At 46.0% G+C, this 27,590-nt stretch overlaps 1 protein-coding gene across 1 annotated transcript; it reads right to left on the bottom strand.

Annotated features, from left to right (window-relative positions):
- Positions 1-10,963: 10,963 nt before the first annotated feature.
- Positions 10,964-23,496, bottom strand: LOC149308775 (APC membrane recruitment protein 1-like). The gene is made up of 2 exons (XM_089536448.1): positions 23,371-23,496; positions 10,964-18,493 (listed from the first exon to the last, which is right to left on the bottom strand). Exon 2 carries the CDS (start codon positions 18,418-18,420, stop codon positions 15,157-15,159), a length of 3,264 nt encoding a protein of 1,087 aa, XP_089392574.1. The 5' UTR covers positions 18,421-18,493; positions 23,371-23,496; the 3' UTR covers positions 10,964-15,156.
- Between the last annotated feature and the right edge of the window lie 4,094 nt (positions 23,497-27,590).

A 27,590-nucleotide genomic window follows, 5' to 3' on the forward strand; every position in this document is an offset into this window, starting at 1 on the left:
ACTAAATAGGGCTGACCCAGCTTAGGGCCGGTACAGATGGACACTTTACACCAGTCTGGGCCCAAAATTAAGGCTAGATAGGGCTGGCTGTCTACATGCACCCAGCCATATTATCAGCACCCGTGCGCCATCATGGTGCACCCCCATTTACACAGGGCGCACCCTGATGACACATGCGCATCAGAGTACCCAAATGGCACTCGCCAGAAGGGGCGTCATGGCGCACAAGCACCAAAATGATGCCCCTAAAAAGAAGCTGCCTTAAGATCTTCATCAGTCTCCATTATATTCATCATATCTTCATCATATTCCTGCTTGGTGAGGAGACATGCCAGGAGAAAGACAGGAAATGTATTAATTCATGAAGCCTACATCTGAGTGTAAAATCGGAATAAAAGAAACACCCATATTATATTACTCCCTTCAAACATGTTATCCCCCAATGCCCATCTCTGTGATCAAGATGTCTCCAGCCCAGCTGTCGTCCAGCTTTCTTTCAGTGCTTTGAAAAAGTCGTGAGATTTGTCCAGCAAAATCTTTATCCTGCCTTTTCCCCCCATCCCTTTGTGGGTTATTTCCCCCCTTTTCCCCCCAACTGGCTTTTTCCCAGACAGAAAATGTCTCCTGAAATTCCATTCTAGGAAGCAGTTTCCCCAGAGCTCTCCGCCGTTTGCCGTCAAAACACCATTCCTTTGATATCTCAGCAGTGAAAGGGCTCATATCAAGAAGATAAAGGAAGGGGAAGGGGAGAATTAGTGCCGTTATGAAACCCAAACAAGCTTCTTTGGAGAAGATCAGGCGGCGTTGTCCACGATTTGACAACTAAACAACTTCTCCATCCCTTGTTTGTTGCTCCTGAGTCAAGGGGAAGAGGCGAAGAAAAACCTCTGAATGCTTCCAACGAAAGCGTTTAGTTTTTGACTCACAGAATCTCAGGAAGAAAGTTCACTTATCTGGTGCCAAACAGTCTCACTGTTCAAGACAACTTAGCCCTTACTTTTGAAACTCTTAGTTGTTCTTGTTTTTAACTTGTTGTGGTTGTATACATGCCCACCAGCTTTTCACATAGGAATACTGGGACACAGGTGGCCAAACAATATTGAAGTGGGGTCAAAACGGCTAAAGGAAAACAGACACGCTGAAAGAGGCTGCAGCATTTTGTTTTTGCCTGAAGCCACTGGGAAGGATAAGACTCTGCCTTCTCCTCTTTACTGAAAATGCTGCAAACTGAGTTTGAAGAGCAAAAGGAGTTTGCACTCAGTTCACTCAGAGAGTAAAGGAGGAGGAGGGAATCTTGCCCTTCCCAGTAAACTCAGGCAAAAACAAACTGCTGCGGTCTCTCCTTGCATCTCCCTCATTGGCCCCATACTGACAGGCCAAAATAAAGCTGCTTCGGGTCACTTTGGAGGTATGCTGTTTAAATGTTGCATGTGTCCCAAGAGTCCTAAGGACTGGAGCACAGCTTTGGCACAGCTTCTGGACTCTTAGGACACATGCATCGTTTAAACAGCATACCTCCAAAGTGACCCAAAGTAGCTTTATTTTGGCAGTCTGTATGGGGCCAATAACTTTTGCCCCCTGGACCATACTCTGATGTTGCTTGGCCACACGTTTCCCACATTTTGCCTGTGAAATGTGGGCAGGTGTGTGGTCATCCAGTCTGGGTCCAGCAACCCATTTGTGTCCTTGGACTCCTGGAATTGGGAGCTGAGTTTGCATGCTCTCAGGACCAAGTCTCCGCTGTTGTTGTTTTAAATCTTTTGCTCATGCAACCATTTGCAGCAGAGCCGAAGACTGAGCCTCCACTGTGGTTGCTTTATATTCTTTGCTCAGGGACTTAAAGTTGCGGCGGAGCTGGAAAGGCGTGGAGAGGAGAACATGAGGACAGAGTGACTCAGGAAAACTTTCCTCTCTTCCCATGAGTCATTCTGGATTATCTCCGAATTGTCATCTCTCCCAGAACCGGTCAACCGGTGTCGCAAGACTGTGCAGCGTCAGGTTTAATGGTGCGTCTTTACCAAATGCTCTCCCTTGCAAACCCAGAGCATTTTAAAGATTCTGCATTGCAGGTCAAATGGGGGGGAAACTTCCTCTAGCCTTGTGCAGAGGGACTTTTTAATAATAATAATAATTATTATTATTATTATTATTATTATTATTATTGTTATTATTATTATTATTATTATTATTATTATTTAGAGGGGCAAAGCAATGCCAGCCGCCCTGGGATTCAGCCAATGCGCAAGTTTCCGACTGCGGTGCAAACTTCAGAATTGGGTTGGCTTACATGCAAATATATGTTTTGAGACTCTAAGCAGGAAACCACTCCGAAGGAAGAGCTTTTCTTCTTGGGAAGAAAAACACCATCTCCTTCCTTGGGGGAGTGTGAAGGAACCAATGGTTGTGTGTTTCTGTGTGTGTATGTATTGTAGAGTTCCTCTCCGACGCACCCATGCAGCCTTTTAAGTCACTTTTCCTTCCGTCAAGTGTTAGCAACAGGGAGGAGCACACAAAATAGGCATAATGTAAGGCAATGACCGTCTTAAAAAACAAAACACCAAATAATAAAGTGAGGGTGAAATCTAGCCGCGACTTTAAGACTAAATGATATCTATTTAGACATGAGCTTTCATGGATATCGATCCACTTCCTCAGATTGCAGATGGGAATAATATTCAAAACTATTCCAAAACATGTTGGGAAACCCTGGCAAGAAGCATCCTCTACTGGCAAGCATTTTCGCAGCATTAATGCGCATCTTTTTACTTTCGGGATTTCAGCAACAATGTATTTCCAATATCGCTTTATTTTCTCAATTGCGTGTGATAATCATTCATGCAGTTACTCACCATTTTAGCTTTATCTGGATACTTTAAATGCACTTTAATCTCTCTTTAATACCAAAATTAGCCCCAGTGTGTTAAACCCTTTTCTAATAATGACCTCAAGTGAGGATTGATAAACTCTGCTCAAAACAGACCAAGGCTGCAGCAAAAGGGAAGATATATCTGCATGCAATGGCACCAATGGCAAACCTCCTCTGAACAAGTCTTGGTGGGTTTCTCTTAAGGTTGCCATAAGTGAGAAACAACCAAGAAGCAGGAATGGAAGGCAGTCCCTGTTGCTTAGTTGCTGTTATTATTATTATTAAGCTTTATTTATATAGCAGTGTAAATGCCGCCTGCAGCCATTTAACATCTGTAGCAATGTGCCCACTTTCAGGACTTTGCAGTCACTGGATGGAGGCTTTAGACAGAAAGCAAAGAGCTGGTGAATGGCCTCTTGCTTTCCATCCAAAGTACGTAAGACCTGCACGCATGCAGCCTTGAGGTTATGCATATATACTTGACTATTTTGACCTCATGTATAAGTCGAGGGGCCAAAATTATGGATTTTGATGTGACTCATGGATAAGTGGAGGGTAAAACTTAGAATGTAAAGAGTCTAAAGGATGAAGCAAAGCAATGTCAAAGAAGTTACAAAATCCCAGCAGACATAGCCCTTTGTGCTCACTCTTAAGGCTGGATGGATGAGAGAGTAGAGGGGCTCAGTGCTTCCAAGACATATAATACTATTCCTTTTCACCAGGGGTGTTTCCTCCTTTTAAATAAGAGTTAAGATACATTACTTACTTTGACCTGTGGATACGTCAGCTCAGTTTTTTGGGGTCAATTTTGTGACCTACGTTTCTAGACTTATACATGAGTAGATACAGTATGTACATCGTTCCAGCTCAAGGGCCCTGTTGCTGCAAATACCTTCATACGATCCAAAGGTTTCCAAAATCTGGCCACTTTTGGCTTTGACGTTTCGGATGATGAGCCAAAGATAAGCAGCGTGTCTGTACTAGCACCGCTGGTTGCCTAAAATTAGGTTAATGGATTTGGAGGAAAAGCTAAACAGGGCGGGACAAGAAGGGAGGAGGCCTCGGCTGGGATGAAAGCGAATCCTCTCCCTTGCAACTCTTGCCAACCTGAGAGACTCGTCTTTTTGATCAGCAAGTGCCAGGACAATCCCAGAAATGTTCTCTTCCAATGAGGATATAAGCTCAATGTGTTGTTGAACCGACAAAACACTTGCAAACAAGTCATTATTCATTGCAGGGGAAATTATTTGCATCGGCCAAAGCACATGTTTGGTGCAAGAAGGTGTTTGGTCCTGGCATGGTTATGAGACGGCAAGTGATCTGCCGCTTCTTTTCAGAAACGCAGCTACTCCCAGGTGAAAGGAAAACTTATTTCAATGAAAGAACTGAGTTAATTAATTGCCTAAAAAGCAGATTAAGTCAGCCTGAGGAATTGGTAATTGGTGAGCTGCCCCCGTTTTTTGGTTTAGGAAAGGTATACTGTAGTTCTTGGAGCATCGCGTTGCTGTTCATATGTGTTGATCCATGGAGGGTTCATGCTAGCAAACCACTGTCTTCCAAAAACCCATGGAGGTTTGTATTACATTGCAATAAGCAGCTGTCTTGACAATTCCACATTTCTTTAGGGTCACATTTGTTCACTTTCTTCTTTCTCCACCAGTCGCACAAATGTTGCTCCATCTCCAGGTTGCGCCAATGGTTCACTATGACAACCAACTGTTAAGTGCGTCGAGGTGAAGACCCTCTTCTCTGTAAGGCTCCACTTGCTTAAATACATCCACTTGCTCTTTGCCTCTGCGTCTTCCAAAATCCACCTTGCACACACATTTGCACACACACCGACGCTACCGCAATCCCTCCTTCGGCATGGATTTTAAGGACACTTTTTTCTGTGAAACCAGAAGGAGAGAAAGCAGAGTGTCTGTTCCAAAGAGCTACTGTGAAGCCCTTTCATTTCTGAATCTGTGGATCAGATAAGGATCTGTGGGTGACTTAAACATGCACATCTTCCCCTGTGAAAGTTGGTCTGATGTCTCCATCCAATGCTGGACACCCATCTTCTGTGCAAGGTTGCCAAAATGGAGTTGCACAGGCGCCGCTGTTGTGGTGTATGTGAATCCTAGAGGTGGAAAAGACCCCAAGGGACATCCAGGCCAACCCATTCTGCCATGCAGGAATTCACAATCAAAGCATCCCTGACAGATGGCCATCCAGCCTCTGTTTAAAGATACAGAATCCAATCCATATCATGCTCCTCTGGACCTGCCCTACTCTGCCTCATGGTTGAGCCAACCCCGATCGAGGCCAAGACATCTGACCACAAAAAGTGGAACGGCTTGACGTTTTCTAATGACCCCCTTCCCTCCGCTCTTGGGATATGGCAGGATGTAAACAAATGGGCTACATTTGCAGAGAGACCGAAAACGAAGAAAGATTAGATTCATGGCCCTCTGACTCATTTCCACTCCAATAACAATGGATCAGGGAAAGCTCACAAAATGCCGTCATTTCGCCCTGGCTGAACTTGGACTCCTTCTCAAAGCCTCGGATTTTTACTTTGATGAAGTACCATTACTCTTTAGCAGAGAAGGCCAAAGAACTTGTAAAACTACATATCCCAGGACCCCCTAGGATAGAACTACAGCACTTAAAGTAGTGTCAAACTGCATTGTTTCTGCAATGTAGATGCACCCTGAGCTGGAAGAGAAAGGTATAAAGGTGGGTATAGAGAACCCAATAGGAAAGGTTTATGTTAGCGGTGGCTATTTCTGCTGAACCAAACTAAACAAAGCTCGGAAAAGTTCTGTAATTTTTTGACTACAACTCCCAGCATTCCCAACTCAGCATGGCCAGCTTTAAGAGCTCTGCCTCAGATATTGGGACCTCATGCAATACTGCAAAATGCATTTGTCATGGCCTTAAATGTAAGAATCTGATGGAGAGGTCATACTAAAGCGTGGCAAGTGACTGTGGATCAAGGCAGGATAGCAGATTCTGAGATCTGTAGTACCAAAAATGGAACATTCCCCATGTTGGGTATCACTGTCTTGTGGGTTTGGGATGTTCTTGTACTTTGAGATATGGCCAACAACTTCAAAAGGCAACCCCTGGATATGTTTCCTACAGTTCTGAGTTATTGAACTATAAAATCGAGCAAACAGATCCAAAGAGACAGGTGTAATATACCGAATGCCCACTAGATGGCAGCCCAATACCAAGCAGAAACCAGATCCCTGTGGAAACAACCACTAAATACAGTTTGAGAATTCAGACTATGGCTGCATCCACATTGCAGAATTAATCCAGTTTGACACCACTTTAACTGCTATGGCTGAGTGCTGTGAAATTCTGGGAACTGTAATTTTCTGAGACATTTAGTGTTCTTTAACAGAGAGTTCTGGTACATCAACAAACTATAGTTCCCAGAATCCTGTAACATTGAGCCATAGCGCTTAAAGTGGCGTCAAACTGGATTATTTCCGCAATGCGCAACTCTGCCAGATGCTGACCATAGAGTTGTGATGGAGAACCTAGAATTCCCTAGAGAAAACACTTCTCTAGGCATTTGTAGGTTTCTCCAACATGATTCTATGATCAACCTTTGGGCAGATGTTGGCCATAGAGTTGCACTGGAGGACCTGGAGATCCCTAGAAAGATGTTCTCTTAAGTAAAAAGAATAATGTTTTCTTTTTAATTTGCATTTTCCCCACTTTAACCGGGGTCCTTCACTCCTAGCGAATGTGGAGGGACCACTGCAGTTTGCATTCAATTGCATTCATTGGGAAGAGAGGAGAGAAAGTGGCAAAATCTTCCCTTCCCAGTAGACTCAGGCAAAAGCAAACTGCTGCATCCTCTCCTATCTTGTGCATCTTTCTTCATTGATAACATTTACCATCTTGACCATACTCTGATGTTGCTCGGCCATATGTATCACTACTAAGAAATGTTGAGGAAGGGATATGCAATTACATTTTTAGATACTACAACCCCCCTTTTTAAACACATGCGCCTGTTCTTCCCTCTCAAACCAAAATAAATGCTATCTGGAAATAGTTTGAACCACCACCCTTTGTCCACTAGCTCCTCTTCCCCAAATGCCTCCAAAAACCTCTCCAAAGAGACCATCGTGGCCTAAAAATAAAGAGATTAGAAAATAAACCCAGAGAACACGGTGCATTTTAATTCCTCCCCAAAGCAATTGGGAGGCGTTTGGGCTGGGCTTTAGTTTCATTAGTTCCTCTTGAGGCAGCCAGGAACAAACAGCGTCGGAGAGAAAGTCGGATCAGACGATGCTGGAAGATACAGTTGCCATGGCAATTTCCAATTCTTTGCACCTCTCTTTTGATAGACGGGTTTTTGAAGGGTACCGTTTGCAGGTCTATGGCGACTGATGCTGCAAAAAACACCCCGGCAAGGTTAAAAACTCAAGCCTTTCATCACAGCATCAGAATTGGAAGCCTTCCTCCAAAAATGAGTCTCCTCCATTCTTTCCCAGAAGTCCCACTGAGAGCAATAAAACGTAACTCCATTTTAGAAAGGCAAAAAAACCACAACACTGTCTTCTATTGCTTTGCAAGAGAGAGTAAGACCCTTTCCTTTGCACCTCAATCCATGGCCAGGATCTGGTGCTTTTAGAATATGTATTAGTGATGGGAGGGTTAGGGTTATAATGTCATTATATGACATTGTATTGATATTGTATTTTATTGGTTTATTTTAATGTAAGCCACTTCGATTGTTCGGAGGAGCAGGATATAAATATATCATTATCATTATTATTATTATGACACACATTTCTAAGCCAATCTATAGGAAGAAAGGAATCCTCTTTTAATATCAAGGGTTAGGAATGGGCTCCTGGGGCAGATACAGTTCCCAAACAGTGCCTGGTACATCTTATTTCTACGGGACACTAAGTTTGCTCATAGTGTCAGTAGTAAGAAGGAAAAATGTTGTCGTCGGAGGAGTAGAAAATCCACATTTTCCTGCCCCGGCCTTGCATGGCCTTTGCTGGGAGGGCAAAAAGCATGTCTCCTTAGGGTCTTTCCCCCTCCATTCAATTTGGAGCTTGATTGGAACAAATAGTGACCCTTCTAATCTCTGGCTTCCTTGTGCCTAAGCCATCATTGTCTGTCAATCCCGCCTGGTGCATTTATGTCTCCCCGCGGCCTTTTCGCTGGCCGCTCCCCACTCCCTCCTGTCACCTTCGTAAATTGAATTAGGTCTAATTAAATCATGGGGGAGATGGATGGCTCATTGCTGACAGGGGTCCCGTGGGAGACAGAAGGAACCAAGCTGACCCAAGTCCTTGCTTGGCTAGGCTTCCGCTTGGTCCCCCAAAGCGCCGTGTATCGGGGGGACTCCTTTCCACCAAACCATTTGCAAGGAGATTGGGTCAAATGGGGCGATGCTCAGCTAGTCAGAAAGTTTTTAAGCCCAGCTTATCCTCATGACCCCACACTTTTCCCTCTTTAGCTCGCAAGTGCCCATTGCTGAAAAGAACGGCCCCGACAGATTGAGATTAGTGCCTTGTTGCTGTGTGCCTTTGAGTCGTTTCCGATTTATGGAGACTCTAAGGTGAGCCTATTATGGTTTTATTTTTCTTGGCACAATTTCTTCAGAGGAAATCGCGTTTATCGGAGGTTGAGAGAGTGTGATGTGCCCTAAGGTCAACCAGTGGGTTTCCATGGCCATGTGAGAATTCAAATCCTGGTCTACTGGGGTCCCAGCCCAACACTCAACCCACTGTACCGTGCTACCATGGCCAGTTTGCCATGGCCCTCATCTGAGGCTGAGAGCATGTGACTTGGCTAAGGTCCCCCGCTGAATTTCCATGGCCAACTAGGAATTCGAACCCTAGACCCCCTGAGTCTGTGGCCTAATCTGCACTTCAAAAATAATGCTGTTTGACACCTTTAACTTAAATGTTATGGAAGCCTGGACTTTGTAGTTGTGGCACCAGAGCTCCCTGACAGTGAAGGCTAAATATCTCACAACACTACAAACCCCAGAATTCCATAGCACTGAGCCATGGGAGTTAAAGTGGTATCAAACTGCATTATTTTTGCAACACAGGTTAGACTTTTGTCTCTCGACAACATTGAAATTTGTGTTCCTGGAGTGAAAACTGGAGAGGGCTCCTGTACCTTTAATAGTTATTTAGAAGAAGGAGCACAGCCTAGTGGTTTGAGTGTTGGACTATGACTTCCAGTGGAGGAGTGTTGTTACATTGCTACGTGACTGAGCCAAAAAAAGCATTCAATGCACATCACTCATTGATATGCATTTTGCATGGATTCACATTGGTCCTGATGCCAAACAGGGTGCTTTTGCTGGTGCCCCGATACACACCTTCACATATGAATTAATAGGGTCGCTTAGTACCTTTGCTACTTAGCTAAGTATACATAAGGTTAAGGCAATATGGGGTTCCAGCAGATGTATGCAAAGGATTGTGGATACAGTAACACAATCACAAATGAAACCTGCAACTAAAATGTTGCAGTGTGGCTCACAGCCCCCAAGATATTGATTGCCCTTTTGCAAATGTCCCAAGTTTCCCTGAGAAGGCTCCTACCTCCAACTATGTGTCTTTGATGGTGCTGTTCTGGTGAGATAAGCCTCAGTGCACCTTCCTGAGCTCCGGCAAAAGAGGAGCCTTGGCCTGTGCAAATACAGACAGCATTAAAGCGCTTCCCTTTTAGTTGATTACAAGGCCCACTCCTGGGACCATGTGCAGCAGGAATCAAATGGAAAACAGATGGGAGGCCAAGAGGGCATCAGCTGATCTGAATTAAGCTGTTTTACCTGGAACCAGCTGCCCTGCACAGCTGGTGTCCTTTCCTTGGCCTCTGGTGCCGTGATCAATGCAGATGGTGCCACAAAACATATTTGCCCTCCGAGACAGTCCATTGCACTGTCCAAAAGCTCTTGCTGCCAAGAAGGTCTTCCTACCATTTAGGTGGAATCTCTTTCCTTGTCATTTGAATCCTCAGATTTGTGTTCTGAGTCTCTAGAGCAACAGAAAACAAGCTTGCTTCATCTACTACGGGAGATCTTCAGATATTTAAAAACAGCACAAGCTTGCTTCATCTACTGTGGGACATGTCTAGATATTTAAAAACAACAATCATATTACCTCCCAGTCTTCTCTTCTCCAAGCCAAATATCTCCAGCTTCCTAGATCATCCCATACAAGGCTCAGTTTCCAGACTTTGGATCATCTTGGTCACCCTTTTCTGGACATGTTCCACCTTGTTCATGGTGGTGCATACCTTCAAGTCACCCTGGGGTTATCTTGGCAAGATTTGTTCACAGGAGTTCTGATCAACACAGAATACACTGATGCTACTACTATGCTCATGTTCAGTGGCATCATCAGGGTTGGTGTCAACCCAGTGCAGTAACTCATACTGTCACCCTTAGGCTTCCTGGCAGATACTTCAGGTGACTCTCTTTGCTAGTAAGGTTGCCTCTGCTGTGGTGGGGTGCTTCTGCCACCTGGCACCATTTTCTATGTCTGAGGAAATGGGAAAGAGAGGCAACTCACTTTCTCACTTGGCGGGCAGACCTACCAAACCCAACATAAGCTGCTGGGCACCATAAGAACCCCATGCCCACCAGTGGCTGTAGCCAATGGACAGCAGAGGTGCCCTGGCACAGCCGAGTCTTGGATAGGAGTGACCGCCCCGCCAGGTATCCATCTCCCTCTGAGGCGTCCATGATACCCCTCTATTTGATGCATCCTAGAATTGCATCGGCTTTTTAGGATGCCTCATCACACTGTTGACTCATATTCCCTTGGGGTCCAATAAATCCAAAAGGTTACTTTTAAAACCTCTGGGCCAAAACCTAACATCATGGATGGAGGGAGAGCGGAAACACCTAGATGGAAAGTCATCTCTCTCTCCAATTCATACCAGTCAGTATTTAATGTTTTCTGCAACTTGGTTGTCCTATCATCCTTTCCATGTGCCATTTTTTTTACCCTTGTCTAACCAAATCAGATAAAAATAATCTATAGCTAGAAAGGGAAACATGCACAGCTGAAAACAGGCCACATTCCCAAGGCAGAGTCGTCGTGTCGTATGCATCGATGTATTATAAAACAGTTTTCTTTTTTACAAAAGAACGGCAATGATAATAACAACAATATTTCCATTAACTGTATACAACCAAAATGCTACCGGAACGCACATTTGCAGATGAACATTCTTACTAAGTTATTTCTCTTTTCTGTTCTGTTCTTTTTACATACATACACATTATCCCTCACCCCCCAAAAAATCAGCAAGAGCTACATCATTTTGACAACAAACTTCACAAGATGTCTTTGGTGATATGTTCGAAAGTAAAAACAAAGGGAGGAAAAAACCCGCTACACAATCCCATCCCCACCAACCCATCCCCATCCCCAAAACACATCCAAAAGCACAAAGTCATGGCAGTGTGAGCATTAAAAACTTCTAATTTGTGGACAAGTGCAATGCAAAACAAGTGGGGAAGTGAGTCAATGCAACCTAACTGGCCATGCATAGCGGCCAAAGATGTCATTCTCCAGCAATTCAAGGAAGCAGCAAGTCATTTTGGATACTCTCTTCCCACTGGGAGAAAGTCTCCAAAAACAGGTTTTGAGACCCATTTGCAATTGTGGATTTATTCTGCGCAACATTCGCAGGCGGTTCTTTTTGTGCGGAAAGCCGGTCCTTTTTGTTTCTGTGCAGGAAATTGCATTTCAGTGCATCATACAAAACCATGTAACATCTATATGCAAAAAGTGTTCTGTGCAGAAAAAGCCATTTCCTGTACAAATGAATTTTTCACAGAATAAAACTCGAACTGCAAAGCTTCTCATTAGTCCAGGATTATTGTTTTCTCTTGCCAGGGTTTCCCAGCACATAGAGAACATGTGTTTATTAAGTCATCTTCCGCTTTTACATGGAACTTCCCTTCAATAAATTATGTTTGTCTTACATACTTGCGTCGCTGGGAATGGTCCGTAAGGATTTATTGGAATGCTTGAGTTCAGACACATGGTGTCCGTAGCGGCAGTAGTTATTCAATGGCAGTGGTATCCAGGCTTAGGTGGATAAAGCCTTTGCAAATGAACAGTGAGGGCATCTAGACTGTCCCCATAATGGGTGCCATAGCAATGTGACACAAAGAGGTCTTCACATTGGATGGCAGCGGCAGGACAAAGAGATGACTCTCACAAAGGGTTTCAAACCAGCTCTCCTAGTGATAGCAGGGGCATGTTCCTTTTTACACAATGAGCATTCACATCACAGGCACATGGGCTGAGCGGAGCAGTCCAAACCAGAGGTGCAAACTTTACACCTAACATGGGTTCACCCTAAAAAAGCAACCCAGCAATGCACAAAATCTCCAGAGCAGGGGCATGGGATCTTCCTCCAACCCTGATACCTTGGGCCTACAACTCCCATCTGTGACAGCCAAGATCTCCAATATGAAAAATGATAGGAGTTGTAGTCCAAAGGTTCTGGAAAGCCAAAGTTTCCCTAACCTTGCTTCCGAAAGCATACTCTGCCATGAGGGTTTCAAGCTCAAGACATGTCCCTAAAAAAGAGAGAGACTCACATAATGGAGCTGGAAGATCTCCATTTGAATCCCTGGAAAGCCGCAACTAGTTATGGGAAGTACTGAGCAAATGGGTCAGCAATAGGTTCATGTGCTCATATTTCAGCAGTGGGGAATACCATCAGTCTTTGGGGATAACACTTCCAATGTGAATTCAAGATGCTGGTCATAATATTCAAGGTGCTGGCAATGAGGATAAGGAAGGTGCCCTTGATGGTAGTTCAGAAACAGCAAGGAAGTGAAAATGCAGCCGCTAAGACTGCTGTCTGGGGCATCATACAAAATCATATCATCCTACAAAATCATAGACCAGTTTTAAAGGAATTGCACTGGCTCCTTCGGGTGTGAATCCAAAGTAATGACATTTAAAGCCCTAAGGGACTTGGGACCTTGATACCCGAAGGAGCTATTGTTGTATGCCTTCAAAGTCTTTTCCAACTTACGGCAATGGAATCACAAGGTCTTCATATCCAGATTAGTTTGAGGCTGAGAGAGTGTGGTTAGCCCAAGGTCACCCAGTGAGTTTCCATGGCTGAGTGGGAATTTGAATCCTGGTCTCCAGGGCCATCGTCCGACACTCAAACCAGGACATTATGCTGGCTCTCACCTGAAGAAGTGCCTCTCCGTCTATGTCTGTCCAGATAGTACTCTTTCACACATAAGAGTGATGGGAATTGTAGTCCATCCCACATAGAAAGCAACATTTTGGGAAAGGGTGGAATACACAAAGCAGTTAAACCCCAGTCTGGAGACTGGTTTTTCTTAAACTCCAACTCACACCCATTTTGCAGCATAACCAGTTTTTGGTATCTATGCTCAGGGGCACACAGGTAGAGCACTTCCTTGGAGGAGACATAGGACAGAACAGACATGGCATTTGGTATTTAAAAGGGGGACAGGTTGAAGGAGACACACCCATCATCCCCATGAAAATTGCAATTCCATACCCATTTTGACATCCCCCCTAATACCCATCCAAACCATCATAGCTTTACGAAGCGGTCCTACACAGACCTACTTGGATGGAACCCACATACAATAAGTCTGACTCCCAGGTTAAACCCACTTCTATGAATGCAGTTTTAAGTTTCTTTCTACATATCCTCTTCTTTCCACTTTAACCAGCATTCAATCCCTGCTTTTTACCATTTTAAAAACCTTTCCTTTTCCCTCTCCATGAACCTTTTCAGGATTCAAATGCCACCCACCAAAAACTTCCCTTGTGCAAATGAGGACTACAATCCTCAAATTCACATATTCAAGCATAGGGATGTAATTCTTCACTAAGTTTCTTCTCTAAGGAAGCAACCAGTAATTTCAGCAACCTTCGTCCCCCTGCGGAAAAATCTTCCAAGAAACACACAGTTTTCCGAATGCTGTTTGCAATTCCAGACGGTTTCTCTGCAAAATTTGCACGTGGCTGTTTTGCACAGAAAACTGGTCTTTTCTGTGCCAGAAACAACATTTCTGCATAGGTTTATGATTTTTCTAGACAGAAAACACAGTTTTCTGCACAGAAAGCAGTCTTTCACACAAAGCAACCATGTGCAAATTCCTCGCAGAATAAGTCCTGAAATGCAAAAGATTTACAGCAGTCCAGGATTTTTCTCGTTAAGGTTTCCATATATTCATTCTGTCGCTATTCAGGAACAATCCCTATCAAACAGAGTGGCACTTACTTCCATGTAATTCTGCGGAGGCTGGCACCTTATGGGCACATACATGTATTTGAGAATAAATGCCACAGGGATTTTACATCCAAGCAAGCAAAGGCAGGACTGTGCTATTCCTGCCCCCCAAAAAACTAACACTTCCTCACTTTTATCCCACGGGGAAGTTGTGGCAGTTCTTGAACGTTACCACATCCATCCTTTCTTTAACCCCTTCCTCCCAAATATTTTTACACAGGCCATCTCATGGGTAAACCATCCCTATTTGGCTCCTTTTTCGCTAGACAGCCAAGCTGGAAACTTAAGAAATCTAAAGCTGCATCTACAATGTAGAGATAAGTTCGACACCACTTTCATCCTGGGATTTGTAGTTTTACAAGCTGTTTAGCCTTTTCTGCCAAAGAGTGCTGGTGCCTCAACAAACTACCAATCCCAGGATGCTGTAGGATGGAGCCACAACAGTTAAAGTAATGCCAAACTGCATTATTTTCACAGTGCAGATGCATCCTTTGACCAACCCACCCCAAGCACCTTTCCCAGCATAAGTGTGCAGCATGGGTAAATGTTTTGGACTGCAACATCCATAATCCTCAAACAGATTGGTGTGAGTTGTAGTCCAAAAAAATCCCCCCACTTCCCCTAAGCCCAGTTCTATTACATTCAGGATTAAAATAGTGGTTCAACACAACAGAAGAGGTGATTCAGAAATTACTCTTGAAAAGAAGCACCACAGCATTGCTGAGACTTAGCATCCTAGTAGGCATACTTGGCCCTACTCTCACCACCGCAGCAAGGATCGAATCTGTCCCTCCCTGGCTCTGAATTAAAATAACCGCTTGCAGGTTGCCAAGCCTTGAGTCTCCCCAAGGACCCTAGGAAGCCAAGCCTATAAACCCCGCCAAGTTATTTGGCTTTTGTTACATTCACAATGACATTCCAGAGGCCATCAAGGGAATATTCCCACCCAGCCCAATCTCCCCCTTCAACAGATCCAATTTCAGAGCTCCCACAAAGACTTGCCCTTACAATGGTCTCAGCATCTCCGCTTGCTGCGAAGCCAAGACATTCTTTGCATCAACACCCACAGGTCTGTATGCAGCTGGTTTCTCTGGAGAAGGAACAAAATCAAAGCTCGGTGGCCCACCAGCAGGTCTCTCTCCCAAAGGGAGAACCCAAGCTAGCTTTTTGGCTGCACCGTCCCCAACACCCAGCCTGTGGGAGGGACATCCTGTTTGGGGGGCACCCGGAGTTTGCAGAGGTAGGTTGGAGGGCCTGGCCATGGGTCTTGGTGCCAGAAACCCTCTACCCGGGTCTCCGTCAGTGTAAGGCTTTCCAGACACCTTGACAGAGTTCTGCGCAAGGTCAGACCCTTCCAACCCACCCCATACGCTCCGGAAGGACTGATGGTTGAAATCTCGGTCCCACAGTTTTGCATCTCGTGAGGAAAACTCCTCCCCGGTGGGTACATTCTGTAGTCCTGGCCAAGAAAAGGCACCAGTCTCTTCTCCCTTTCCCTCTGGAGAGCATGGAGCACTCGCTTGACCGGCGCACAGCCCTGGAGAAAAAGGGTCCTTTTTGCATCCGCTCCACTGAGACCAGAGCTCACAGGGCTTAAAGCCATTCTTGGACAGCTGCAAGCTCGCCAGCTCGAACTCCAAACTCTCTGTGTCAAGGGATCGACTCCTACGGCAGAGTGAGAGCGGCTCTGGCAGCGGAGGGCACAACTCCTGGAGCCGAAGGCGGCGGGGAAGGCTGGCGATGCCCCAGTTGCCACCTTGGAAAGAGCCCTGGGGGTACCCAGTAAACATTCTCTCGTCACATTCAGTGAAGGATTCTTTCGGCACATAGCTATCATCGAAGGCCTCGAAGGAGGTGGCAAGTTCCTCGTTCATGTTCATCTCCAGATGTTGCTCACACTCACCTTCTCCATCTTGCTCTACATCGACGATATCAAACGTCACCATGGTGGGGAGAGAGGGAAAGTTCTGGGTGAAGGCCGATCCCGAATCAGAGCTCCCTATACTTTCGGAGAGACTGGAGAAAAGGGTGCCACTGCTGGTGAACTCCACCAAGGCTTGGGAGAAGTTGACAGCTGCCTGCTCCAGTTCGCAGGGGCTTTCCGGTTTGAGGGTCTCTCTCGAGTCAGCCTCCGCTCGGCTGGGTTGCTCATTTGGTGGGGAGCCACGGCAGCTGTGCTCCTGATAGAAAGGATAAGCCACTGGTTTCTCCAGGGCCAAGCCACTTAATGCATGTGACTCGAGCATTGTGCACTCTGCTTCAGCGTCCAAGGCAGAGCCATTCCCTACAAACTGCATAAAGCAATCAGGACTGTACTGTTTTCCCGGGTACAACATCTCTTGGAGGTCTTTGCAATCTCGACTCTCCGTTGCTATTTCAGCCTGAGAGATTTCCTCGCAACCCAGACAGCTTTGACTTTTCCCCAAAAGGCCGCCCACTTCCATTTTACGTTCAGCATGCAACTTTTCCCTGGGATGCTGGCCCTTGCGAATCATCTCAAGGTGTTTCAACGTTGGCTCTCTCTGCAACTCCCAGTACAGCAGCTGCTTCTGGATGGCAGCCATCCTCTCTTCCTCCGTTTCCATCACTTCTCCCTTCCGACCCATCATCCGGACTAAGTCTTTCTCGTCAGGGAGACCAATGTCAAAGAAGTGGCCAACGATGTCTGGAGGGGATACTTTTCGATCAAACCATGACTCATCTCCATGAGAAGGACTCAAGAGGGCATCATCGGTTTCGTAGAACTCATATAAGGCATCACCGCTGTAGCTGTCTCTTGGAAGACGGTCTTTCTTGACTTCTTCAAGCCCTTCACCACCTTCTTCCTCAGGACCTGGGGTAGTAGAATCATAGTAACCCTCGTCACTATTGGGAGCAGATTCTTGTTGGTCGCTATGCGGAGTTAAGAGATCCACGCCTTCCACACAGAGGCGGGTTTCCTGCTTGGCACCATTTGCTCCCTGATGCTCACATTTATCCATGAGCTCCGGCAGGTCTGTTTCATAGGTCTCTCCTGCTTTGGCAGCCCCTTCCCACACTTGCTGGAGATACTCCTCTATCTCATCTGGCATTGCCATCTCCTCCCCTCCACCCTGGTAAGTAACCAGACAGGAGCTCCGTTTGGCAGCATCCCTGCTCCGCTCGGCAGACGCAGAGCTCCCTGCGATGCTGTCGATATCTGGTTCGGCAATGATATCTCCACAGCCGGTGAGAGAATCAAAGCTTTTAAGGGAGGTAACATCTCCAAACATGAAGCTGAGCTGGTCTCCAGAGGGTACACATGGGGGACTGTTGTCTAGATATTCTGCCTCCAGAGCATCGGGAAGGTCACAAAAAGTAGCACTTGTACAGAAGACATTGTCTGTGTCCAATTCTGCATCCTGAGAACCTTGACAGCTCACAGCAACTCTAGTTGTGTCTCCCATGGAGACACATTCACCAGTGGCTGGTTGATCCTTCTCCCTTGACTCACTGAGACTTCCAGGAGAAGCATCATCACAGAGGTTCTCCCTCCGTTCTGAAGGGAGAGGAGAACATTTTGAGTCCCCCTTATCTGTGCTTTGTTGGGTCCCAACACCCCTCTGGTCCTCTGCTTTGGCCTGGCTTTCTTCCACAACATCCCTAGTTGTCCATTCTTGCAGCTCCGTCTTCTCAGGCTCAGCAGTTTTGTTCTTCCGGTGGCGCCTGATGCTGTTGAAGAACCCCCTCAGACCTTTCTTAGACCTGGGGAGGAACAAGGACTTGTCTCCACCATGTTTTTTCTCAAAGCCCTCAGAACTTCCAGACAGAGAGGTCGATGGGTGGATGAAACCAACTCTCCGGTTGGCCTCTGCGCCCAAGAGAGTGCTTTGAGATGTGGGCAGCTGTGGGGATGGGAAACCAGTCCCACTGTCCAAGGACCCTCGGAGATGCTCCGAGTCTTCATATCTGACATCACTGATGCCATCGTGCGTCTTACTTTTACTCAGACCCTTTTTGGAGGCTGCCTTTCCTTGGCCTTTATTCTTCCCTCCGAAGAAACTTGGCAAGGTACAGATGCTTCGCTTCCCACCAAAAAGCTTAAAGGCCGTTTTCTTCAGTTTGCCAGCAGGGGCTTGTGGCCGGTTTGGTTCTGCCGTGGCAAAGGAAGCATCGCTCCGCTCTGAGAGATGGTCAGCTGCCCCATTCTCCTCCTGCGACCCCCGGTTAGAATCCTCAATGGAGGGGGACTTGGCTCCCAATTTCGGCTCAAGACAGGCAGCTTCTGCAGCATCCATTCTGGCATCCATATCTTAGCTGAATCTTAAGACTCTCGCAGCCACATCTTCCTCCATCTGTTTCCGCCGAGGCATCACAGCTGTCCTAAAATGAAAAAGAGGAGAAAGAGAGTTGGAACTGGGTAACATTTTAAGACTCTACAGGTTGCAGAGAGTCACTTTCCACATTGCAGTGAAAGAACTATAATCCAACAAGAATTGCTTAAGTACTCGATTCTATGATTCTACTCGTGGTACTTATGCAAATGGCTGGACAGAGGTATGATTTCACCAGAACTGGGACTCAGTCAGTTGCACCACAGCCAAGCAAAACCAGGGGCACAAGTGTTCAACACTTGGCAAAGTTACTTCTTTCAACTGCAGCGCCCAGAATCCCCAAGGCAAAAGCTGGGGAATCCTGGGAATTGTAGCTCCCCCGCCCAAAAACAATTGTCCTGTGTTCTGTGGGCCAAAACACACTGCAAAAATAATCCAGTTTGAGATTGCTTTTACTGCCCGGGCTCAATGCTAGGGAATTCTTGTGGGACATTTAGCCTTCTCTGTCAGTGCTACAAGAAACTGCAGTTCCCAGAGTTCCCTAGCAGTGAGCCAGGGCAGTGAAAGCGGTCTCAAACTGGATTATTTCTGCAATGTGTTTTGGCCCTGTGATTCCAAACTCCTGGGCTTGGCAAAGTTACTTCTTTCAATTGCATTTCTTCTAAGCACAGGAATCTGTAGCAGCCTGCACCAGGGACGGATCTGGGTGCCTTCGGTGGGAGGTCTGATGATATGCATGAACAGAGCGTTTAAAGTTTAATTTCGTAATAAGAATTCCTGAAAGACTCCCCACCACCACCAATAAACTAAACTAAACTAAAATAACCCTCTGCTGCTCCATTACACATTGGTAATTCTCTTTCTTCCCTCTCCGGTGCAACCTTTCGCTGCAACCTGAGCATTGATCAATGGAGGGAGACGGAGGCCTTGGGTCGCTCAGCAGGGGGCTGGGGAGAGAGAAAGCATTTTTGACAAGGGGTTACCAATTAAGTCTTCCTTTGCCGGGAAGAGAGTTGAAACACCGGTAGGGATCTGATCTGGAGACTGGCACAGGCCGGCGCCTCCAGCTCCGAGGAACGAAACTGCCAGCAATCTCGTTAAACACGGCAGTCTTTGATCTCTCATTAAGAACAAGCACCCATCCCTACTTTCTCTGTTTTAAAGCAAAGAAGTCTTCAGTCTTCCTAACAGTAGCTGGCACCGAATATTCCCATAAGCCAAAGATGGAAGTAGGGCAGAATTACAGCAAGACGCTTCATCCAGCAGACGTTTCAGGATTTCTGACTCTATTTGCCCACCTAACAACAGGATCATTCAACTGCCATGGCCGAACACTATGGAATTCTGGGAACTGTTGTAGAGCTCTCAGACAGAGAATGGTAAACGTCTCACAAAACTACAACCCCCAGATTCCATAGCACTGAGCCACGGCAGTTCAAGTGGGGCCAAACCTGGGTTACATCTGCAGTGCGGATGTAGCCAGAGAGAGATATGGTCTTTAAAAATGGAGTCAAGACGCCCAAGACTGAAAATTACCTAACTATAGCCTAATCTGGCCCTGAAGTCCTCTTGGCCAGAGGCTAAATCACATCTGCAGACATCTCACCCCATCCACTCTATTGCATAAAAATCTGCATGAAGCAGCTCTCATTCATCGCCAGGTTGAACATGGCATCATCCCTCTGGATTAAAGGGAATTGTGTTCTCTCTGCAAACCAATGTGAAGAGTGCGCTCAAATCTCTTCCCTCGTCCCGGGGATGACTCTCACGTGGGCCGACACTCCCTGCGGTCACAATGGAAGCGCCTTTTCCATCCGATGACTTCAACAATTGCTCTCCGCCAACCGCACAAATGCTAAATCAATGAGCTCACTGAAAATGCAAACATCGGTCCAGAATACAAACACCGTCCGTTTGCATTGAACAATTGGGTCTTTGCAGAAAGCAAGTGAAAAATCCTGATTTTATTTTTCAGCGCCAAGTCTCTTTTGGGCAATAATACTTGAGAAGAGGCAGTAGACAGCTTAGAAAAGAGCTGTCTTTGGAATGCAACTCCCAGAATCCCCATCCTTTCCCCTAGCTTCATGGCGACGCTATGGGAATGCAACCCACATCCTACAGTGAGGTGGGCTTCTGCCACCAGGTAGATGGGATTTGGAGTCCTTGTCCAAACTACATTAATATCTGTCCAGTGGCATGAAAAAGTTCATTTGTCCTAGGGTCAAAATAGAAATAATCCAATTTGAGACTGCTTTAACTGCACTGGCTCATTGCTAGGGAATCCTGGGAACTGTGGTTTGTGGTGGCACCAGCACTCTCCAACAGAGATGTCCAAATGTCTCACAAAACTACAATTCCCAGTATTCTCAGCACTGAGCCATAGCAGTTAACGCGGTCTCAAACTGGATTATTTCTGCAATGTCTTTTGGCCCCTAGTGACCTCATTTGATACTTTTTGCACCATTTCTGCAGTTTGAGGCTGGAAAAAGATACAAAGGCTGAGAACGGATGGAGGAGTTAAGTTTCCTCTGTTGCACACCTGCTTGCACAAATCTCATAGCTATCGGGGACATTGAGAAGCTGGAGCATGTCCAAAGTAAGGCATTGAAAATGGTGAAAGCTCTGGAAACCATGCCTTATGAAGAGATGCTTAGAGAGCTGAGTATGTTTAGGAGATGGGAAGGTTTAGAAGTGACACGACAGCAATATTTAAATATTTGAAGGGATGTCATTTTGAGGATCATGAAGCAAGCTTGTTTCCTGCTGCTCCAGAGAGTAAAACCCGGAACAATGCATGCAAACTACAGGTAAAAAAAGAGATCCCACATAAAAATTAGGAAGAACTTTCTGAAGGCAAAGGCTGTCCAACTGTGGAAGACAGTGATCTTGCTTCTTCCATCATTTTGAGGATGGAGCAAGCTTCTTTTCTGCTGCTCCAGAGAATAGGACCCAGAGCACTGGATGCAAACTACAGAAAAAGAGATTCCATTTCAACATTAGGAAGAACTTTCCGATGGCAAGAGCTGTCCAACAGTGGAAAACACTGCCTCGGAGGGTGATTGAGTCTCCTTCTTTGGAGGCCTTTAAAGAGAGGCTGGATGGCCATCTGTCAGGGTGCTTTGATTCTGTGTTCCTGCATGGCATAAATGGCTTGCAGTAGATGACCCTTGGGGGTCTCTTCCAAGACTCTATGGAAGTTATTTGGAAGAACCTCTTGACTGTAAGAACTTTCCGACAGTGGAATAGATGGTGGACTTTCCTCCTTTGGAGGTCTTTAAACACAACTGAGATGGGTATCTTTCCAGAGTGCTGTAGTTGTGTATTCTTGCATTGCAGGAGGATGGAACAGATGCCCCTTCTGGTCCCTTCCAACTCTAAGATGCCAGGCTTTGGCCAGTGCCAGCCGTAGGGATTGGATGCAATTGCTGGCCAAAGGGATAAGTTTGGATAGAATTTGCGTTGGGAATTTATTCTACTTTCTACTTTAAATGACACCTCACACAATCATATCCCACTTTAAAGCCCTCAAATGGGTGTCTTCAGTTGCCCAAACCAGCACAGCATCAGCCAGGAAACTATACACCTTGCAACAACAAAATACACAAAGTACGTGGTGCTGCTGTTGTGCATGTTTTGCTTTTTTAACACAACCACTTCTCTCTCTCTTTTTTTTTTACACCCCCCAAAATTTACTATTAGGGCTCTCTGCCCAACAACAGCCTTTCAGCAGATCATTAACTCGACACATTTTAATTAGCTCTGCATAAATATACAGTCCCCTAAAACTATGATTCTGCAGGGATTTCAGGAAGTGGGTTTAGGAACAGAGATCTGAACAAGCAGGTTGGAGGGAGCTTTGATTTTATTTATTATTTTATCTGTTTTAATTGCCGCCCCAAGGTTTAGCAGCGGGAGGTGAGTGCAAAACAGCGGTTCAAGGGCAAAGAAGTAGGAACGCAAAGTGCCTCTTGGCACACATTCGGCCTGGGGTCTGGTTTTAGACGCTGGGTGCGATTCTTTGTTCGGCCCATGGAAACCCAATTGCCAAGAAAACGCTAAGTTAGAGCCATGGTATAGCATTTGGAGCATTGGACTACATAACTTGAAACCCATTGGGTAACCTTGTGTAAGTCACACTCTCTCAGCCTCGGAGGAAGGCAACTGCAAACCTCCTCTGAACAAACCTTGCCAAGAAAACTCCAGGATAGGTTCTCCTTCGGGTGAATACTTTTGGCAAGGAACTGCAGCTTTGGAGTGATCTGTGTCTAGAGACGACGTTTCCTCCTTTATTGGAGGACTGAAGGCAGGTAAATTCAAGGATCGGTACTTTGGGTGCAAAGCCTTCTCTCATCGTGGCTTCTTTTGAACGTTTTTCTGAAGAGCAAGATGAAGTTACTAAGGGTGCATCCACACTGTAAAAATAACGTAGTGTGACACCACTTTAACTGCCATGGCCCCATCCTATAGTATCCTGGGCTCTGTAGTTTTGTGAAGCACTAGTACTCTTTGGCACAGAAGGCTGAAGACCGTCTCCAAATCCCAGGATTCCAGAGAATGGAGCTACAGCACTTAAAGTGGTGTCAAACTGCATTACTCCTACAGTGCAGATGCACCCTGAATGTCACCTTCCACGCTCCTGCCATCATCTTTAATCATAGCCTAAAACAGAAATGCAAGTTTTCTTGCTTTTTAGTGTGAGCTTATAGGTAACTGATTCAGCGTCTGGGCATTTGACCAAGCCTTAATTTGTCTTTATGAGACGCCTAAGTATAGGTTTGGGCAACCTGTTATCTGGAATATTTCAAAACCCAAAACTTTATCCACAGGTATCTAAGACAGTGACATCTTTGCTTTCGGACGGTTCGGTTTGCACAAACTTTGTTTCATGCACAGTATTATCTATTTAAAACTATAGTATAATATTACCTCCAGGCTGTGAAGACAAGGTCTATAAGTGGGACCTTGTTATCCGCTGGGGTTTGGTTCCAGGATCCCCTCCGCGGATCACAAAATCCATGGATGCTCAAGTCCCATGAAATATAACGGCGGAGCAAAACGTCCCTTAAATAAAATGGAAAACATCAAGGTTTGATATGTGGAATTTATACTTTTTTGGGAATGCTTTCTGCTTTCTGCAACCATTGGGGATGAAAGAGGCGCTTTCCCACAAGCGCCAATGACGCGCATAGAGGAAAACCAAGAAAGAGAGAGGGAAAGAAGGGACAGAAAGGGTACAAATGCAGGGAATGCAACCCACTTCGGGACCAAAGTGGTGCATTCACACGAGCGCCACTGACACGCATGCATGCAACTCAACCAAGAGAGAGGGGAAGAAGGGGCAGAAAGGGGGAAAAGGCGACCCAGTGGGTCGAAAGCAACCCATGGGGGCATCCCATGTAATGCAACACTTAGGGAACCAATGAGGTGCATTCACATGAGCGCCACTGACATGCATGCAGGCAACCCAACAAAGAGAAAGGAAAAGAGGGGACAGAAGGGGTGGGAAAGCAAACCAGTGGGTGCAAATGGGGGGAAAGCAACCCAGGGAGGGTCTCCCCATTCTTTGCAACATTCAGGAGCTAAAGAGGAGCGTTCACACAAGCCCCACTGACACGCATGCAGGCCAACCAACAAAGGGAGCTGGAGAGGAGGGGCAGGAAAGGGGGAAAAGCAACCCAGGGGGGCCTTCCCTGTAATGCAACGCCAAAGAGGTGCATTCACACGAGCTCCACTGACACGCATGCTGGCCAACCAACAAAGGGAGAGGGCCAGGAGGGGCAGGAAGGGTGGGCAAGCAAGCCAGGCGTTGGAAAGGGTTGGAAAAGCCCCCCAGGGAGTGGAAAGGGGGAGAAAGCATGCCAGGGAGGCCTGCAGGAGGGCGTTCAGACGTGCAAGGGGACCCGGGAGTGGGCCAAGCAGGGCCCAGGGAGGCCCAGGGGGCTTGGGAAGGAGGGGAACCGAGGCCAGGGGGCCCCATGGCAGGCTGGGGGTCCTGAGGAGGGAAGGGGGTCCTCCAAAGGCTTGGAAGGGGACTCACCTGGGGGCCTGGCGTGCAGCAGCAGCAGCAGCAGTCCTTGCAAGGCTCCTGGGTCTCTGGTTTCTTCTTCTTCTTCGCAGGAGGGCGGGGCCAGGGCTTCCCCTCCCTGCTCCCTGATTGGTTGGCTGGGGAGGGTGATGGGCAGCCCCCCGGAGCCAATCAGGAAAGAGCCTCCTCCTCCCAAACCCCAGGCTTCCTTTTCCAGGCTTGCAATGCTTCTGCTTCCTCTGCTGCAACTTTGTTTCCAAGGCAAAGGAAGAGGGTTTGGCAACAATGTCTCCTCCTGGCCAGTTGGTCAATGGATCCATTATTATTATTATTATTATTATTATTATTATTATTATTATGTCTTATCTGCCTCTCCCCATGGATCTACTATTATTATTATTATTATTATTATTATTATTTCTTACCATGGATCTATTATTGTTATTATTATTATTATTTCTTATCTACCTCTCGCCATGAATCAATTATTATTATTGTTATTGTTATTATGTATTATTATTTCTTACCAGCCTCTCTTCATGAATCAATTACCATTATTTATTCATTCGTTCGTTTATTTCTATCCCACTTCCCTCCCCATATGTGATTATGTCAAACGCTGTGCAAAACTTGCAGCATTGTATAAATAAACTATATGATATTAATAATACCAACAACAATAGCAACAGATAGGATTCATGGTGGGTCCTGCAGCCGCCCAGGCTTAAGGAGAAAGCCCTTTCCAAGTTATTAAAGCAACTGCGAAGTCTTGCGCTCTGAACGTAAGCTGCTTTCCAAGGCTGCAATCTGCATTGATCTTGCCTGGAATTGTGTCTCAATCTTCCTCTGTATGTTGTATTTCTTCCAGTGATTAAATGCTGCAGCTCAGAAGAGAGGAACTCTAAGGCCTTTTCATCACCGAAAGCCTTTCCAAGACCGGTGGCATGGGATTATCGTAGGGGAATCAATAAAGTAAAAACCCAGACGGTAATCTGGGGAATTTTATACCACCCTTTACAGCATGAGTAAGGATTGCATAAGAGAAGCAGCATGGTTTAGTTTGTTTGGGATGCTGCAGGGCCAGGGTTCAAATCGCAGCCATGGAAAGCCTCTTGGGCAAGTCCCACTCTCTCAGCCTCAGAAGAAGGCACTAGCAGTCCACTCTGAACGATGCTTGTTAAGGAAACCCAGGGATAGGTTTGTCTATGGGTCTCCGTGAGTCGAAAATTGCCCCGAAGGCACACAAGAACGACAAAGCGTCGTGTGGCTTCTTTCTTGCTTTCAATAAATAGCTTCTTGGACTCCAGTTTCTAGCATTCTCCATCACTGGTCAAGCACAGAGTTGCGCTGGAGGACCTAGAGGTTCCTAGAGAGGACACTCCACTAAGCGTATGTAGCTCCTCTGGCGCAATTCTATGGTCAATGTCTGGCAGATGTTGACCATAGAGTTAAACTGGAGGACCTACATATTCCTAGAGAGGACACTCCACTAGGCATTTGGAGCTCTTCTGGTGCAATTCTGTGGTCAATGTCTGGCAGATGCTGACCACAGAGTTGCATTGGAGGACCTAGAGATGCCTAGAGATGCGTTCTCTTGGGTAAAAAACAGTGGTTTTGTTGTTTTCAGTTTTTCCACATTCACGGGGGTCCTGTGCCCCTAACCCCAGCAAATGCGGAGGGAGAAGTGTATTTTCTTTTTGCTTGCAAAGGTCTCCTTCGTCACCCAGATCCTCGGACCCAGAATCCTCCACACCTATTTGGCGTTGCGTGGTTCAGAGTGAAACCCGGAGGCGGAGAGAGTGTGACATGCCCAGGGTCGCCTAGTGGGTCCCATGGCTTAGCCATGGCGAAGATCTCCTTTGTCACCCAGATCCTCGGACCCAGAATCCTCCACACCTATTTGGTGTTGCGTGGTTCAGAGTGAAACCTGGAGGCGGAGAGAGTGTGACATGCCCAGGGTCGCCTAGTGGGTAGCGAAGATCTCCTTCGTCACTCAGATCCTCAGACACAGAATCCTCTACGTTGATGTTGCATGGTTCATAGTGAGACTCAGTTCAGCAGATTGTGGCACAATGTTTTTTGTGCTCCCGAATCGTCGATGTTGTGAGAAAGGTCACTTGCCATTTGCTTTATTTATTTTGGAGACAGGGCTGCATCACACTCCCACCCAGCCTTGCAAATCTTTCGGCCGACTGTGGAAACCAAATCGCTTTTCATTTTGCATCGCGCTCTCTCTCTCTCTCAATCCCTTGTAAAACCCATCCAATTTCCACCAAAGTAATCAAAGATGCGGAGAGAGGGATCGAAAGAGTGAGAAAGATCTTGGTAAGCTTTGAGAAAAGACGGCTGACTTGCCCAGGTGGCAGATGGTGCCTCTTGAGTTGCTGTCGCCGCTTTCCAAACCAGGCAAAGCATCCAGAAATATGTTTTCTTGTATAAGTCTAGAAATTTGGGTCAAAAAATGGACCCAAAGAACATAGGCCGACATAAATCCTGTACAGTGGTACCCCGGGATACGAATTGATCGCGTTACGAAATTTCCGGGGTACGAAAAAGTTAGATTGGAAAAAACTGTTCCGGGTAACGAAAGATTTTTCGGGTTACGAAATTCATTTCGGCGCGTTTCGGCGCGAAATTCAAATGCGAAGCGCGGCTAGCGGCTTTCCAGCGCTAACGGAAAGCCTTTTCGGGTTGCGAAATGTATCGGGTTACGAACGGCGCCGCGGAACGAATTAATTTCGTAACCCGAGGTAGCACTGTACTTTAACTCTCATATATATATATATATATATATATATATATTGCAGCTGAAATGTAATAATGTAAGATACAGTTATGTCTGCCATAATTGTGTAAGTTCTTGGGCATCATTTTCCTTGGCTTCGTCTATTACATCCATTGTTACATGCCCCTAAGTTTTGCCCTTGACTTATATCCATGGGTCATATCAAAATCCATAATTTTGGCTCCAAAACCTGCCCTTGACTTCTACATGAAGTCGACTTATAGTCAAGTATATACGGTTAAATCCATACTTGTTAAGATCTATTTGAAACCACCTTTTTGTTTTCCTTTTTTTACAAAGGACCACAACAGTACAGATCAGGAAAATACTGATTTA

Source organism: Sceloporus occidentalis, unplaced genomic scaffold, assembly GCF_023333645.1.
Source record: "Sceloporus occidentalis isolate IW3139 unplaced genomic scaffold, rSceOcc1.0.p SCAF_8, whole genome shotgun sequence".
In the NCBI taxonomy this organism is placed as follows: domain Eukaryota; kingdom Metazoa; phylum Chordata; class Lepidosauria; order Squamata; family Phrynosomatidae; genus Sceloporus; species Sceloporus occidentalis.